Source organism: Hermetia illucens, chromosome 2, assembly GCF_905115235.1.
Source record: "Hermetia illucens chromosome 2, iHerIll2.2.curated.20191125, whole genome shotgun sequence".
Classification (NCBI taxonomy): Eukaryota; Metazoa; Arthropoda; class Insecta; order Diptera; family Stratiomyidae; genus Hermetia; species Hermetia illucens.
This window is the reverse complement of record NC_051850.1, coordinates 69,482,160-69,500,304: the sequence shown is the minus strand read 5'-3', so window position 1 is coordinate 69,500,304 and position 18,145 is coordinate 69,482,160. Positions and strand designations below refer to the sequence as shown.

The window sequence follows — 18,145 nt, the reverse complement described above, 5'->3', positions numbered from 1 at the left end:
CGATTAAATACCTTAAAAATCTGATAGAGTCAGACCGAAACGCAATTAGTAAAACCTTTCAACAACTCACAGAAAACGAAAAATTATTAGTAAAAAAAAAAAAAAAACAACTGAAAACAGACCAAATTTTAAAAACTCCGAATTTTGGAAGAGAAGTTAAATCAGATTATTGACAACATAGCAATGATGAAACATGGATTGATTCACTCTAGTGTGCTAACAGCAACCGAAATTTTGACGACTAAACTGGACTTTTATAAACTCAAAAACGTACGAACCGGACTACTGAAGTATAAGGAAAACACAATAATTTTGGCCCTTAAAATTCCAAATTCTTACAAAATTGAAGAGTACAAACTAATTACATCGTTACCCACTACGAATAATTTACAAGCAATGTTAGAAGATCAGTATTTTATAGAAATAAATGGAACAAAATATGTTTATGATGAAAAATTGAATTATGAAAGGGAGTTGAAACCCTTGAGTAAAGAGTATTACAAGAAATAATTGCGTACTTGTAGAAAATAATGGAACAGAAATTGTGAAGGTTGATGATAACACTATAATCTGTAAGAATCTTAAACAAACTAATATTGTTAATTATTGTGACGACAGAAACATACACCTAAATGGTAACTATTTAATCAACATCAATAACTGTACAATCCAGATACTAAATCAAACCGTTGGTAAAACAAATGTAAAATTTATTGACAGGTTCTTTTATAATGAAAATACGGATTATAATTTCACCAAAAACATTGATTTCAAAGAGATAGTTTAGAAAATAAGAGAAACTTGGAACATATCAATATTTTAAAATTTCATAAAAATATAAATTACCTATCTGGTTCAATTGTAAGCGCATTTTTGTTAATACTATTTATCATAATACTTACCCTATATCATGGACACAAAAAAAAAAAAAAAAAAAAAAACAAAAAAAAAATTGCAAATTGTTGTAAAAAGCTCGCAATCCAGTAAAATTACGGAGAATTTCAAGTTAAATAGGGGAGAGGTTAAATATCCGCTTGGGTCGCTTATCTCCCATTTACAGTTAATTCCGAAACATTATAAACATTATTGAGTGCACCTGCATAACGGATGCACAAACTAATAGAATCATAAACATTATTAAGTGCAGCCGCATAACGGATGCACAAACCAATAGAATCATAAACATTATTAAGTGCAGCCGCATAACGGATGCACAAACCAATAGAATCATAAACATTATTAAGTGCACCTGCATAACGGATGCACAAACCAATAGAATCATAAACATTATTAAGTGCACCTGCATAACGGATGCACAAACGAGCGAGCATCGTAGGTATTAAGGTAGCAGTAAGATAATAAAAGGAGGAGTCTAGTTGGAACTGTGAGAGGATGAAGATCAATAAAATATATTAAATTAATAACTTCAAGTGTTATTAATTTTAGTTATATAAGGAAAAACGTACCAATATCGCCAACTAACTGGCAAGTTCGAGCGGCATGTCAAAAACAGCTGATCCGATGTTCGGTCTACCTCGCTCATGCTCAAAGGCAAAACAATTTTAAATCGTGCGTATTCACATTGATTCCCTTTTGCGGTGGCAAAGGGGAATGGGGTAGCTGTATAATATCTACCTGTGTGCGTTTAGCGCTCGCGAGTCTCGCAACGCCCACGATGACGAACTCGATGAATGTCATTCCGTCTGCTTGCGAAAGTTCAAGTCAAAACTTGAATGTAATTATTAAGGGAAATACTTTATGTGATTATATGTAATTTAATGTTGTTTTTCAGCTGGTTCGACATTTTGGCTTAATGTTTTCAAGTAACGAAAGGATCGCCCCGAGCGAATTGCAAGCCTCGCGACCGCACAGCGAAGAAGGTAACTGAGGCGCAAGAAGAATTTCAGGTGATGTTCAATCTCATTAAGTTCTTCACGAACAACTGGCGGATGAAAACCAACGTGCAAAAGTGTGGAACAATTCTATTTCGAAATTCCTTAGCGTACGCCAGTAGGAACTTGAAAGGGAATTGAGGGGATTTCTACATTGTCGCGAACGAGGATGGTTCCGAGCGTATTCCTCATAAGAAGTGCGTTCGTTACCTGAGTGTGCCTCTTGACGAGCGCTAGGAAGTGCTCGTAAGGTATTCATGTCTCTTCGAAGACTCTTTTATGCTGCACGTCTTAGCGGGAAAATTAAGATTATTTGTTACCTTACTCTGGTTAGACTGGTACTCACCTACGGGTGTCCTATCTGATTTAATTTGAGTGCTAAAAAAATGAAGAAACTAAGGATCTTTGAAACGAAATGTCTGTGCGCTTAGACGGGGACTGCTTCCTCAAACTATGAACATTATGTAATCAATTAAGTAATCTATGCAATTTAATTTAACTGTGGGGCTCCGAGGTTCGGCTGGAGATACTCAGAGCGAAGGCAATTGATAGTAAGCGAGATAAAAAGGAGAAATCCTGATATTGGTAGCTGCAGGATGCCGGATATCTTGGTGGGACTTTGTAAATATTGAACCAGTACCCGTTGTAACAAGTACATATATTACTATCCTGGCAGCCTTATTGTTTATATTTCCACCATCGTGTCATTCTTCTACTGGATTATTACTTGTGATTGTTTTTTGTTGTAGTGGTAAAAGAAGAATTCAATTTAAAATGATTGGATTTCATTATTACTTAACATTATTATTTATTTGTCGAAAATAAAATGATTTTATACTTACTTCATGTGACTGCGGAGTTGTCAAATGTTCACGTCCAGTAATTTATAGCTAACGAAATTTCTTTCGTCATATACACTCATGGACATATAAATAAGAACACATTTGTATTTAACTAAAAAACAGCATTTCTGCAAAATATATTTGGTGTAAGTTGGAATTTTTTAAATTCTTGAGCTTTGTGTGTATTTTTCGCAAATGCACGAATGAATAAGCACAAAATAAATGAAATAGAAATATTATTTTGCATAATAAATACAAATTGCATTCTCGGTGGGATATGGTAGGCACTTATCTCTAGAGGAAAGACAGTGGGTCTTAAACCTGAAGTCAAGAGGCTTTTTGATGCTTTCTGTTGCCAATTGGCTAGAGCGGCATTTTTGATTTATGCACGATTCTCTTAAGTCATAAGAAAGTGAGAATCATAAACGAAAATGCTACAAAAAGGCATCCAAAACTACTGATCGTCACATTTTTTCACTCATTAAAAAAGACGCTTTCATATCTTTGCGAAGTATTGCTGTCGAAAGAAATAATGTGTTATTTTCTAGAACAGTTCGGATGCGAGCACAGGCAGAAAATCTACTCGGAAGAATATCTAGGAGAGCGTTTTTCCTACGCCCATATCATTTAAGTAGTAGGTGAAAGTTTTCCAGAAGTCATCCGGCATAGGAAGGATCTAAAGGAAAGGAGAATTTGCGAAACATTTTATGAAGTTACAAATTCAACTTTAATAACTATGCACCCCACGTGCGCAAACCTTAAGTCAAAAAATTCCACGGTATCCTCAGAAAAAACGCAGCGGAGCACAGTGAAAGGAGCATTATGCCCACGGTGCGTCTTCTTGGTGTGACGTTAGTCCAAATATCTCATTCCCGATTCCTTGAGATCATTAATATAATAATAATAATCGTTGGCGCAACATTCCATATTGGATTAGGGCCTTGAAGTGTGTTAGAGCACTTCATTTAAGACCGTAACGGTACACTACAGTACACTGTAGGAGGAGGTGGTCAGCATTGCGGTCATTGAGATCATTAATGCATAGAAATAGCTTGGAAGCTGTAATGGCATGCATGTGAAAATATGCCTTTGATTTGTTCGTTGGATCAAGATAATGACCCAAAACACACCTTCGCTTAAATATTACAGGATTTGCTTATGTATTACAGGATACAAGTGAGTAACCTAGTCAATCATTAGCTCTGAAACCAATTGAAAACTTGGTGGATGTTTTTAAAAGCAATTTTTCATATGAATTTTTTTCATATATGGGCAATGGGAATTTCCTCCAGGAAGAATGAAAAAATATCCAAATAGAAACCGGCAAGAAGCTAATTTTCACTATGCCTTACAGGAGGCGACAAGTGGTTCAAAATAAATTTGGATATTAACTTCAGGAATAATTATCCACTAAAAAAATTTTTAAATAATTTTGTAGGTATCATTGCTATGAAACATTAAATTATATTATTTATATATCAGGGTTCTTTCTTCACACTTTTTTTACGAAAATATATGTTCTTTTTCATAACTTTTGACAATGGAATAATTAGTTGGCTTCAAGGACAACTAATTCACTAATTTTAAAAAACATAAATCGGTTAATAAGCGTTCAGTTGTGGATTGTCTGATAGTTGCCATTCTATAACTGTTTAAAATTCACTAAGTTCACACGAAAAAGACAACTCCTCAGCTTGATTAATATGTAATAGTATGATTTTCATAAAACCTTATACACCCACCGAAATTAAGATTTTTGGGAAAAACATAAACATAGCGAATTTCACTTAAGAATCAAAGCAAATAATTCAATACGCTTCAATTTTATCCCTCAAATTTTAAAGGAACTAAATAGCAAAGCAATACCGAATGAACAATTTTAATAGAAAGTAATGCCTCCATCGTTTAAAATCACTTTTCCAGACGTCTTGGCACTCCCACTCTTCTTGTAATACCTACTTCATACCTGTTCATTGACATCGTTTAATTGAGGATCATGGTTTAAAATTATCACAATAACGGGAGACTGACCAATCGAGAGTTGTGATACCACAAAATTGCACAAACTCTATAGTCTTAAGTGAGCGATGGATTGCGGCATTATGCTACTGGAAACTAAATTCTGGAAAACCAATTTTTGTGCTAATGAAGCAAATAGGAGTAGGCCTTATATGTATATCTGATGCCGCCCCAAACCATGAGAGCCTCCACCCGAATTCCGCTGCTTAAGTACTATTAGGTTGTTGCACATGAAATCGCCGATTTGGTACTAAAATTTGAAACGAAATAGGTGCCAGTCGATTCAAAACACTTCTCCCAGCGAGATACAAGGCACTCGTCGAAGGCAGTTTTGATGGCCTCCTCATTCCTAAATTGTTTTTCCGCTAAAAATGGTCCAAATGCTTAAAAAAGTGGTAGTCCGTTGGCGAAAGGTCCGATGAATATGGTGGATGACGCAGAGTCTCATACTGCAATTCGTTCAACTTTTGAAATGTTGTTGTGGATAAACGTGTTGTGTGTATCGTGAAGGAGTATCACACCATCTCTGTTGACTAATCTCGGCCGTTGAATACTCAATTTTTGGTGCATTTCTTCGAGTTGGGTACAGTATTTCTGTGCATTTATCGTTTCTTCAGGTGCAAAAAAGAATAATGGAAAAGACCACGAAAACAATCACCGTTATCTTCTTCGGATGGAGGTTCGGTTTCGGCATATGCTTCGGTGGCTCATCAGCGTCTAGCCATTGTGCTGATCGCCGACGATTGTCGTATAATATCCACTTCTCATCACATGTCACTATTCTGTGCAAAAAGGGATCGCTTCTGTTACGGGGGAGTAAAGAACTGTAAATTTCCATTCGAAGCGCCATGTTTTGCTCCGTAAGGGTTTGCGGAACCCATTTGTCGAGCTTTTCCACCTTTCCAAGTTGTTGCAATGCCGGGAAACTGTCGAATAGTGTACGCCTAGTTTCTCTGCAATGTCTATCACAGACTGACGTGTGTCGGATTCAACTAGCAAATGCAGCTTGCCGTTGTCAATCGATGGTCCTGGATGTCCACGTGGCTCAATTTGAAGGTTTACGTCGCCTGATTCTTGGCTCTTTTCCATCCTTTTTTCCTTTGCATTCACTGTTATCACTACGATAGTCAAAACTAAAATGGCTCCTTGATTAAATGTAAGAGTATTTATACTATATTACCTGACACCAACAGCGTCAACTAGTGGTAGTTTGATGCAGAAAAATGGCAACTAACTTCACTTGATTCATGTGCAACCTAATACATTGGGGCACTTGCATACACTCCAACGTCATCACTACCGTACGCTTCCTAAAGTTTTTGTAAAACAAATCCTTATTATGATCGGTTTACTGTCGGTCTGTCCCATGCATTTTATCCAAAGCGGCTACACCGATTAAACCGGAGTTTGGTGGGCATATGGGAATTATGAAATCCCTTGCATACAGTGAGTGACATGCAAAGGGGGACGAACAATTTTTTTCACCACCAACCAAAAATCTGAAAATATTCAGGGTGAATTGCTTATATCAAAACTAGGCCTCAAAATATGTCCCACTCCGATATCTGCTCAAACGAACTTAATAAAAGCATATCACCAACTTTTTAAAATCGACCGCATATAGCAGCGTGGAGTATAGTGTCATTTATAATACTGCTGTCGCGCAAGTTCGGCTATTAATATCAAAGTTATAGCAGTTCAAAATTATGAATTTTGCGCGTGAGTTAAATATTAAAGTCCACATATGAAGATGCTATTTTCCCCAGTTTTGTGTAAAACAAAACCTTATTAAAATAAAATTTACTGCCTATCTGTCACACGCATTTTTTTCAGAAACGATTATAGCGATTGACATCAAATTTGGTAGAGGTGGGAACTGGGAACGTTCATGCATACAGCGAGTTAAATCATTCTACGTTGACCTTGAGGGAGGGTTCCCATATATGCATGTCTCAGTTTGTAACTTCCAATGCCAGTCTTAATTTTGACTTTTGCTGTAAAGGTGGGAATTTCTTTAATGAACAGTCTCCGAAACTACCCAACCAAAAAATTTGCAAAAAAATCGGGAAGCTGCCACAATATGGTGCCTAACCTCCGAAATATCCTCCATAACAATATCTATTCAAATAAAGTTAATAATAGTACATTAATATAATTTTTTGTATTGTGCTGTAAAACCACCCTTAACCTCATCCTAGTCGTAAAATTTTGGAGCAAAGTAGGCCATAATATAGACCCTCCTACCAAGCAGTGGAAATCGCACTATTATTAAAAAAGTTGTAATAGGTCAAAATTGTCTCTCTGTTCAATTTCAAGACTTTGCATGTCAGTATCACGCGAAAGTGGACATTCTCACATAATATATGCATATATCACTGCTAGGTATTAATGCAGCAAATGTCCACTCAAATGATTTTCTAAAAGAAATACACGAAAACTTCCATACCTAAAGCGTCCACCTTCCGGTTTCCCTCTCTTTCTTCTCCTGTGGCGTCATTTGCGCTTTCGCGTGACATCTACCAAGTGAGGCATTTCATGTTACCGGTTGGGTAGCCTGAGGCCCGACTTGTTTTAGGTGAACTTCTTTACACTTACTGAACTCCTATTGTGAAGTGTATTAAATTAATTATGCATTATCAGTGGAATAATTTCCAGATGAAATTATGTAGAAAAGCTATTGAAAAATGTACGCAATTGAATTTTAAGTCAGCACAAAAGCGGAATTGCCTTGCACTCAAAGTTTCTTACATAAGGAACACAATAACTTTCATTCCTGAAGCCGCCAGCTTCCGGTTTCTCAACTTGTTTCATTTTTATGTGACTCGAAGGGGAACCGGCCAGAAAAGAAAGTAAGTGTACATGAGGGAGGCATGGACGGAGTTCTTTTCGACAGTAAATGCTGATCGCAATACTCTCGTTAAACAGTTGCACTATATACCCAGTCTACGACTACTTTTAAAAAAAAACGTAATATATTATCTCAAAAAAATTGAATACAATAGGACACCGAAGTGGGTACCTCGTCAAGAACGCCGACCTCATCGACCGCAAGGATTAGACGGTTTTCGTTTTGCGTGGTGTCCTGGCTATAGCCAGGCCTATGTATATATAGTTCAGCCAGATTCAACAACTGTATATCAATGGCAACTAAACTATATTTCTAAAGTCCTGTTCTACCCTCTGATGGTTACCGACTCAGGTTTGTAGCATTTCAAAAGCATCTACTTTGGTAGAACTAGATTTATTACTTGTTACAATTGAATAATTGTTAGATTTCATTTGTTCTTAGAAAATCGTCTTCTGATTTCGTATTTTCCAAATGTGTTTCGAAGAACTCTTGCACCGTGTCCGTATTCCATTTTGTGATAGAAAGTGTTTCTTTTACGTTTCCACTTTTATCTAGAAGTTTAACTGTAGGATCAAGACCTCTAACATATTTAATTTGTAAGTTCGGGAATTTCGAAGGACGGTCGGATTTAATAAATGCTTGAATTTGAGGATAAGCTCCGAACTTGCAAGTGCACACCTCTAAGACCGCCTTCGGATACTTTTTCACCTCGACCGGCAAAGAATCTTCTTGGCAACATTCAAGGCAATGATCTCTGAAAGTAAGTTTTGGTTTCGTTAGTACTAAATGAAATTAGTAAAGCAGTTGAAGGCGGTACAGTGACCAAGCGGGGGTCCTGGTTTCATTCTGACGTATAGCCTTACTTTATGTCCTCTAGGCCGAAGTCTGGTAGCTTTGCGCACGACGAGCACAAAAGCTGTGCTTTAATGAAGCCCAACTGCCGGCAATCGTGTGCTGTGAATTCGCCGAACGAGCCGCCCTGCAACGATATTTCCAAACAGTATAGATACATATTTATCTAAAGGTGCTAACTGAGATATTACTAAGCTGAGGACAACGGAGAAAGTAACGAACAAAACGAACTCCTTCATGGCTGAAGCAAACCCCAAAACAATCGAAAGTAAACGTCACTGTCCTCTTGGAATGACAATCACTGAGGTTTCACGAATAGTCAGAGGGGGATTCCAGCTGCGTGCCTTTGACGTTCACAATTTTCGCGAGTGTTCCGTTTGTCCTTTGCGTCTAGCCGCGATCGTCGTCATTTTCCGAACGCCTTCGCCTTATGACTTCAAAATATTGAGACAAAATCTCAAATTGGCCGAGCAACAAAGAGAATATTCCATTAAACCCATTAATTACAATACATACAATAACATAAACTATTTTCTACATGATTATGACCTTAAAATTTCGTTTTGACAGCTAAACGCTCACAAGTCAAAGGAAACGACACTTACCATGTGCGTCATGGGTGTCGTGAGGCTCGCGAACGTCAACGGCACACAGCTATGAGTTGGTTGAGAAATTAAATATTATGGAATGGTGATAGCGGTTGACAGTTAGCCCTGATGAGCTGCGTTTCGTAAGGCTTCCGCGAGCCTCGCGCAGTGCACTAGCGACGGGCGCGGTGAAAGTCGTTCCGTTGGAACTGAGCGTCCATGTCCACTTCCAAACGAAGCGGGTTTGATGGCTTTCCGAGCGTTTAACTGTCAAACCGAAATTTTGAAGAGAGAATTATTTAGCAGGCGTGAGGCTCGCGGGTGCCACGTAAAACGCAGCTTATCTCACCAATCGTGGCCTTTTGGGTATCGAACATAATGAATTCCTGGTTTGACATTTCGTCTCAATTTTTTTGAACTAATGACCCAGTAACGGACACGGGTAACCGCGAGCGAAATGTTTTCGAATAATCCTCGCGGTTTGACGAAAACTTCAAATGGCACGCTTCGCAGGGCTCACGAGCGTTGTGAACTTGAAGCGGAGCTATCAATGTTGGGTATTCTAATGTCAGGAGCCGCCGCTAGATGCGACTAAATTAATCCTGCACAGCTTTCAATAAAAGTCGTTATCAAGTATACTTGAGATTCGGTTCCTCGAACCAAAATGGAAAAAAAAAATAATTGACACTAACGGAAATTTACGAAAAATAGAAGAGTCAAACAAATAAAACAAGGGTTTGTTTGAAAATATACAGGCTACTTCAAAACAACCGGACAAACGGTATGGCAAGTCATTCCTCATGTCATTCTAAGTAAAAAATATTGAATACATTTTCTTCGATTTCTCAACCCTTTTAGCCGGCGCAGACATTAAATCTTTAGAAAAAAATCATCTTAGCAGAAGGAGCAGGATGTTGTTTTCCCAGGACGGGGCACCTCCAAAAATTGCGAGGGTGTGACATCCCTGTTTAACGCAGAATATGATGGTCGGTGGATAGACCGTTATAGGTTAGTACGGGCTAGAAGATCGCGTGATTTGAATCCACTGGACTACTTCCTGTAGGGATGTTAGGACAAATGACTTATAGAGAGGTTCAAAGTTCCTTTAAGTTTCTTCTAAAATCACTATTGTAAAAGTAGTACATAGTTTCCGCAAAAGAGCTTCCTATTGTTTATTAATAGAGCGTGTTCACTTTGAAGGTTTTTTTATATTTTTGTTTTAATAAAAACGTTCAGAATAAAATTTTTTGAATTTTCATATATCAGAATATCAGCTATGTTCTTTTCTGTCCGTTATGAACAAATTTATTCGCTTCAATGCAAAAAAATAAATTTTTGAATTATTGTGATTTAAGGGGGTCATCCCGTGTGTCGGGTTGAAGAAATCGATTTTTTTTGCATGAATTGCATCTATATATAGTGGACAATATGTGGACAAAGGGATTTTCCGATATTCCGAGTCCTTCAGAAATTACAATGTTAAACAGGTAAGGAGTTTGCAGCCACGGCTAGAGTACACGATGAGAAAGAGCATCGAATCTTTTTTTACCTGTTAGTTTTTTACCTGAGCTTTATAAATTCGAACACAGGTATAAATATAAAAAGATGGAAAACCAATCAATTGTCTAAACTTATTTGCTGTTTGGAATAAAAAGGATAATCCAGTCTAGAGTGAGCACTGAAAGGCTTTCAAGCTATACTCAATTATATTTTGTTGTAAGTATTGTGCTGTTTGTGTGTTCAGTGATTTTTTTAAATGGACCGTACGAAGCGAGATCCCTTTAACGTTCAACGTCATGCTCGCACTAAAAAACGAGTATTTAATGGGAATCGATACTTATCAGAGAAGAAAAAGGACTTCGCATCAACATCAGCAAAGAAACTTTTAGCAAGCATGAGCATGGATGTTCCAATTGCGACAAGTTTTGTATATTGGATTTTGCTGGAGTTTTCTCCGGTATTTCTGCAAATAATAAAATATACGTAGTAGTAAAAAAGGAATACGTAGGACATGTCAAGAAAAGAATGGGAACGCGGCTTAGAAATGCAAAGAAGAATCATAAAGGCATTGCTGGAAAAGGAGCTGGAAAACTTACTGATAAGGTTATTAACGACCTCACTACATTTTTTGAACTAGCTATTCGTCAACACGCAAATTCGATAGAAGGAATGAAGCAAAAAATTTGAACAACTTTCTTCCATAAATGTTCTACAGACGAAAATCCTCAGCATCAAAATTGTCCAGCAGGCGAGGACAGTTGGTGCAAATGGCGCAAAGCGGAAGCTAAAGGAGAACTGCATAGTTTCCACCACGAGAAGGCACCTTTGACTGAAGAAGTTCAAATAGTCATCAAACCAATCTACGAAGATTTGTCAGGAGATGATCTCTTGAACACATGTTTAGGAGCAAAGACCCAGAATAACAATGAGTCGTTAAATGCATTGTTCTGGACTTTCGCTCCTAAACACCTTCATTCTGGGACCAAGGTCGTAGAAATAGCCACTTTTCTGGCTGTAATTATTTTCAATGCAGGATTCAATGGCATTCTCAAAATCCTAGTGACAATGGGATGTCAAGTTGGTCACATATGTCAGGTTTATGCCGACCACCGTAATGAAGCGCGAATTTGGCGGTCCGAACGGGGATCGACTGACCCCACTAAAAGAGCCAGAATTGAAACCAGAGAGCAACAATCGACCTTACAAGACTTTTTCGAAGAAACGGAGGGTGCTCTCTATGGACTAGGTATAGCAGATTAATGGTGAGTGAAAATTTTACTGTTGATAATCACATTTAAATTTTCAAATGCGTTTTTCTCGAAACTGCTTCTTGAAAATCGGCTGCCACCATAGCTCAAAATCTATCCAACCAAATTGTTTGAAATTTTCACGGCTTCTTTAGTACACATTTCTACGGTTCGCAAACTAGGATAATTGCAATCGGACGGGTGTTTTTTTTTATTCATAAAAAAAGTCGTAAAAAAACACCAAAATCCAAAAAATTAAGTTTAAAAGCCCACCAAAAATTTACCTACCACATTAAAATGCTGTTTAGTTTTTTTCCTCAGATGAACACAGAGCCCTCCAGCGTGGCAGCAGAAAAACACTTTTTTTTGGAGATGGGTGCATAAATTGACACGTATTCCGAAAACTAGCTACGACATCAAGCTGAAAAATTTATCGCATATACTAGAGATATCAATAAACATATGGTGAAAAAATTACGTTTCTATCTTTATCCAGTCCTCCGAAATATTTTTTCAAAAAAAGGCAAAAAAACGGTCTTCACACGGGACGCCCCCTTAAGTAATTTAGAAATTAAAAAAAAAATAAAATGCCTGTGCTAGCTAAAGGGTTAAGAAGACGAAAAACATTTGCTTAGAATCACACCTGGATTATTTTTCCGGTTGTTTTGAACCACCCTGTATACACTAGACGATTCGCTTCACTATCTAGTGTTACTCAATTGCTGGCGATTCATGTACTGGAATGATTTTGGTCGCCTAAGGACGCAAAAATAATATTCTGGGTGGACCAATTTACGAGTTTCTGAATTAAGCTCAACTTTGAGTAACATTGCAAGTGTTCTGCTTCTCTTTATTTCTGATTTCTTCGTATATTTTAGATTCGTTGGTTCATTTTTCGTGCGTTTGAAACTTCACCATGTTATTTACATAACATGTTGATCCCAAGCCCAACTATCGGAGGAAGCTTACTAAAACGGCCGGCGCAACAAACGCATTCAATTTCGTTAGGGCAATTAGTAATCTCAGAAAGACGAGTACTGTGACGGTACATATTTGTGAACATTAAATTCCATGATCTTAGGAAATCCTTATAGGTCAATGCACCGATTTAAATTGACCTCTCAGCTCGAGTTTCAGATGCTTATCGATTACAATGTTATTCTCTTACATAACAGAAACTACACTGTACTGTATTTCACCAATGAATTTAATTTTGGACACGGCCACTCGTGGCTTCTTTTGAAGAGGATACATCAGAAGAGTGTGTACTTTTGGAACTACTCTAATAAATGGATTTTTATTTCATTAATTTTATTATACAACAGTAAGGTTAACATCCGTTTCTCTAATAGCAAGTCTAACCGCCATAGTTTTCTTACAAAGCTTGAAACCGTTTGCGCATGCTGTCTGTTAAATGTTTGTCCAATGTCGTTGAAAGGTATTTTCGAATACTACGAAGACGATATATTAGTTTATATGTTTTTGACGAAGCTTAAGATTCATGGTAGCCCACATATTCAATCGGATGCATATCTAGTGACTGTACAGACCTACCCTTGTGTGTTTTCATTTCATAACAGTAGCGCTAGTAAACAGGCAAAGGGTACGAAACCCTTGTTTACTAAAATATCCCCAAAGGTGCACCTTAACTAGTTATATTTAACGCTGCAATAGATGTGTGTTTTTCTCGTATGTATGCAACAGCTAAAAGGACGATTTATCATTAAAAACCATGTTCGAAAATTCACGATCGGCACTGTAGTGTGAAATATATAACCAGAAGTAATTCATTTTATTGTCATTAGGCTAATCGACATTCCCTTCCACCACAACATATGTTGAGCCCGGCGCAATAGAATTCTGCTCGTATACTCGGACAATAGATTTGTTCACAGGTTAAAAATTGTCTTAAACTTCGACCGGTTAGATCACCTACCATTTTCGTCTCGTTGTACCAAACAATCCACTTTGTGAACTTTGCCACGGAAACTACATATTTGGCGCTTTAGAATATCAACAAAGGACCGAACTTCAAACCGTTCTGCGTACTCCGCTGTCCCATTTCTCCGTAATTTACAAAGCAGCCGAACCTTACTTGCAAAATATATTAGAAAACTATAGGTAATTAAAAAATGTCAGCCAACGTCGGTTGTATGCTGACCGCCCTAACTAGAGGGTTGGGTTCGATCGTTAACCTCTTTTAATCGCCAGTACCTCATTGGTGAAAGAAATGGAGGGTGAGTGGGCGCTCCATCGACAACCAACATTGGAAATAGGGGGAGCGACAACGAAAAGCAAGGACAAAATGGTTGCTGGTCTTTTTCATAAGGAAATGAACTGAAAGGTTGAGTAGATTAATATACATAATGTTCCACAACAGTGGGCTCGATATGGAGCTTTATAGGAGACAACGTATTTCTTGGGTCCGTCAATGATGTCATACCGGAGTCTTCTTTAGTAGCTGTCAATATTAGTCACCGCGAATATGAGGATATTTATTCGGTATGCCGTCCAGACACGAAACTTTCTTTGACTCCACCTTACTGCAGATTTCTAGCAGATCGCATCCAGAGGTCTCTTCGAACTATCAGGGCCCCTGTCTTGCTAAGGAAATTACCCCTGGATAATTTTTGAGATCAACGGCCTCTAAGTCGTTGCATCACATTTCCGTGAACGCTGTCCCATGATTTTATGCCCTCCGCTTTAAGAGTTATATACAGCATTCTTTATTGCTCTGTTCGATAGGCAGCATAAGGGGGTTTCCTATAGAATATAGATGTTCTGTTTTCGCACTGATTGGATCTACTTGCCGTCCTTGGCTCCCCTTTTCTCTGGCATACTGATGACTGTCGGGATAGCTCAAGCGGTTAGAGCGCTGGGCTGTTGTAGCGGAAGGTCACGGTTCAAATCTCACTGGTGCAGAGGGATTTGTTATCGTGGCTGGATGTCGGATGCCAGTCGACTCAGTTGTGGGTGAGTACCTGAGTCAAATCAGGGTAATAATCTCGGGTGAGCGCAATGCTGACCACATTACCTCCTACAGTGTACTGTAGTGTACCGTTGCTTTAACATACTTCAAGCCCCTCATCCAATATAACAATCCATACCAACGATTATTATTATTATATACTGATGACTGTTGACCTATTTGCTTGTTAAATTCATAGATCCATGTCTCATTACCAGTTATTATGCTTTTTATAAATGTAAGATAAGTATTGACGCGATCTACCATTTCCAATGATATCTGTAGAACAAGTCTACCGGCGACTCGTGTCATGCCCAAATTATCGAACAAAATTGAATGAACTGACTCGTGAGAGATGTTGAGGTGTCATAGTACCTCTTAACATAGAATGTTGATTTCCAAGAACAATTTTCTTCACTTCGTCTATGATTTCATCTGTTGCAGCAGTTGATGGTCGTCCACAACGGGGCAACTTTTTCACGACCTTCTTTGAATTGCTTTGTGCTGAATTTTTAATGAAACTTAATCACCATAAGCTCTTTCTAACATCTTCCGAACAAATTCCCTTTGCTGCGCAAACTTTAAGGCAGACTCTTCGTTCAATCTTAATATTCACTAGAAAAATAGTGACGCACTATTGGCATGCACTGATTAATCCAGTGCTATTAATAAATTGATTGACAGGTTGCTCTCAAATGAGGCACGATAATTAAGTACAGTGATAAAAGTAATAGACAACCTAAATTTTTTTTGTTTTTAACGTATATATATATATACCTGAGTTGCAAACGCAGAGCTGCATGCGACCAGGCACGTGTCATGGGTTGCGGATAATGACATGACCCACCGGGTCAGCTACGAATATCGCAAGTTAATCTTGTAAATAAGTAGCCGCGGACAAGCAGAACGTTTCCCTTTGAGTTCGTCTTCCCTTACCGATTCTTCCCGTTCAGGGGGAGTAAACCTCCTTAACAAATCCGTATTCCGGGGTGAAGGGATCGACGCGCCTATCACATGAATTGCAGTGACGTTACACTGTATTTCAGAGGCTCCCCTCCAAATACCTTCCCTATCTTTGGAGGTAACCATGGGACATTGCAACATTGGGCTCTGTTGCAGGGTTGACTGCCTCCTCAACACTCGTGGCAACAGAATTGGGGAAAATATTTCAAATTCTTTTAATGGGACCCCAGGGACACGAAGACAGTACCCAACACCGTTAAAGGTCGTTCAACAACACCAGAGCGGCTCTTCGGCCTTGGATGTTTTGGCGGTTATGCCGTCAGCCACCAGGGACGGGAGACCTAGGCGTCGCATGGTTTGGACGAACCAACTTAACGAATTTATCGTCCGCGCCTATTACCGTGTCACGGATTTGGAACGGAATCCATCAGGGTACAGATACCGACTCCATGACGCGTCCATAACCCGCTTCCCGGAACTAAGTCATGCTCCGGAGCAGAACGTTGTCAATCAATACCGGGTGATAATGAAAAATAATCGAGTTGCCCTACCAACTAGGCAACAAATATTCCAAGAGGTTTCATTTGAGCTCGGTCTGGAGTCACCAACTTACCGGACTGAACAAAGGAGCAATACGAATACTGCACTTATAAGGCACTCCATGAACCCAGTAATCAGGAGAAGCTTAGTGACTGGGGATGTCGACCCAATTTATAATGAGGTTTTGACGGCATTCCAGGTCGCATTCACGCGTGCTTCATAATGAATGTAGCCGTACGAGAACGCCCGAACGCCGGAGCTACATCGGGCGCATGTGGCATTCGCACCCACTAAAAGCCACCCCCGGCCTCTCCAGCCCCAGCCCCGCGGAACCTCCAGTAAGGCATTACTTCGCGGGGTAGGTTTGCTCTTAGGCACTCGTCCTTCTCCTATTTGCGGATTTCCTCCTTCTTTGTTCCTTCAGCAACTCCTCCTGCGTTTGGATGATTGCGGAGTCAACCGTAAGCCACTTCTCCTCGGACTTCAGCATCTCCGAAACCAAGCTCTCCAGGGTCACGATTCTGCCCAGCACCTGGTTTAAGCTCCTCCTCTCCATCGTAAATCGTGGGCAGTGAAACATCACATGCTCTGGATCCCCCGCATGCCATCGCATCTGGGTCAATTCGGAGAATCATCTAACCCAAAGCGATGCAAATACTGCCTGTAGCAACCACCGTGTCCCGCAAAAAACTGGGTAATGCGGTAGTTGGTCTCCCCATGTTTTCGCTCAAGCCACACCCTAATGTGTGCGTCCATCGACCTTTCGTAGACGCGTCCCATCTGCGTTGCTAGAGATCTCTCTAACCTTGCCGCATTTCTACGCTGTGCATGCCCCTCCATACGTCTTGCATGGTACAGGACACTCGTTTCTTTAGCCAGAATGTCAACAAGGATCATGCCTGCCACCACCAATACTGCCTCATCTGATGTGGTTCTAAAGGCACTGCAAACCCTCAAAGCCATCCGCCGGTAAACCGAGTTCACCTGCTTCCGCGTCTGAGAGTTTGAAAGCGCCTCTGCCCACACAGGTGACGAGTAAAGCAGGATGGAGCGCACCACTCCGGCTAGCACTAACCTCCAGTAATGTTTCGGTCCACCAATATTCGGCAACATTTTTGCAAGTGCCGTGATGGCACTGGCTGCCTTTTGGCATGCATACTCTAGGTGTTCCCTAAAACTCAATTTGGTGTCAATTATTACCCCCAGATATTTGATAGCCGGCTTTGATACGACCGTATGTCCACCAACCTCCACTTTCACAGTGTTATTTTCCCTGCGGTTCGTTATTAAGACCGCTTCCGTTTTCGCGTCCGCCAAGACCAGCCCGGCCTTTTCTAGCCAGGAGTTTACCGCTCTCACTGTTTCCGTCGCGTAAACCTCCACATCTTCTGGGTGTTTTGCTGCAACAACTACAGCTAGATCATCAGCAAAGCCGACAATCGTAGTCCCCTCTGGGACTTGCAGTGCACATAGTCGAAGGTCATACCACCCAACGGAAAAATTTTGAGCTCTTGCGTCATGCAAATAGAACGACAACTTTGAACCCTTGGGAAAGTTTAGAAATGTTGAGAGAAGACGCGACCCGATTATTAAACACGGATTCGAATAACTGCCTCTCGAAACTAATAAGACTTGCAACGGTAATTAGTTTAAAAGTTTAAAATTAAAATAAAATTTGAAAATAATAGTAATTAGTGTTGTTTTTAGTAGCTTTGTACTGAAGAAGCGACACACACGCTTCCGAAATATATATTTATACGATAAAAACAAAAAATTGTACTTTGGAGAAAGCTACTCCTTGTCTATTAATTTCAGGCTGGACTACAAGCAGCAGACGAAAATCTAATCTCTTAACTACGGTGATGTCATCTTGTACAAAAAAAATGT

At 39.3% G+C, this 18,145-nt stretch overlaps 1 protein-coding gene across 1 annotated transcript; it reads right to left on the bottom strand.

Moving 5' to 3' along the window:
• Nucleotides 1-7,978: 7,978 nt before the first annotated feature.
• On the bottom strand, nt 7,979-9,518 carry LOC119650199 (selenoprotein F). The gene is made up of 4 exons (XM_038052766.1): nt 9,390-9,518; nt 9,059-9,107; nt 8,465-8,580; nt 7,979-8,355 (listed from the first exon to the last, which is right to left on the bottom strand). The coding sequence occupies exons 2-4, from the start codon at nt 9,068-9,070 to the stop codon at nt 8,022-8,024; spliced, it is 462 nt and encodes a 153-aa protein (XP_037908694.1). The 5' UTR covers nt 9,071-9,107; nt 9,390-9,518; the 3' UTR covers nt 7,979-8,021.
• Between the last annotated feature and the right edge of the window lie 8,627 nt (nt 9,519-18,145).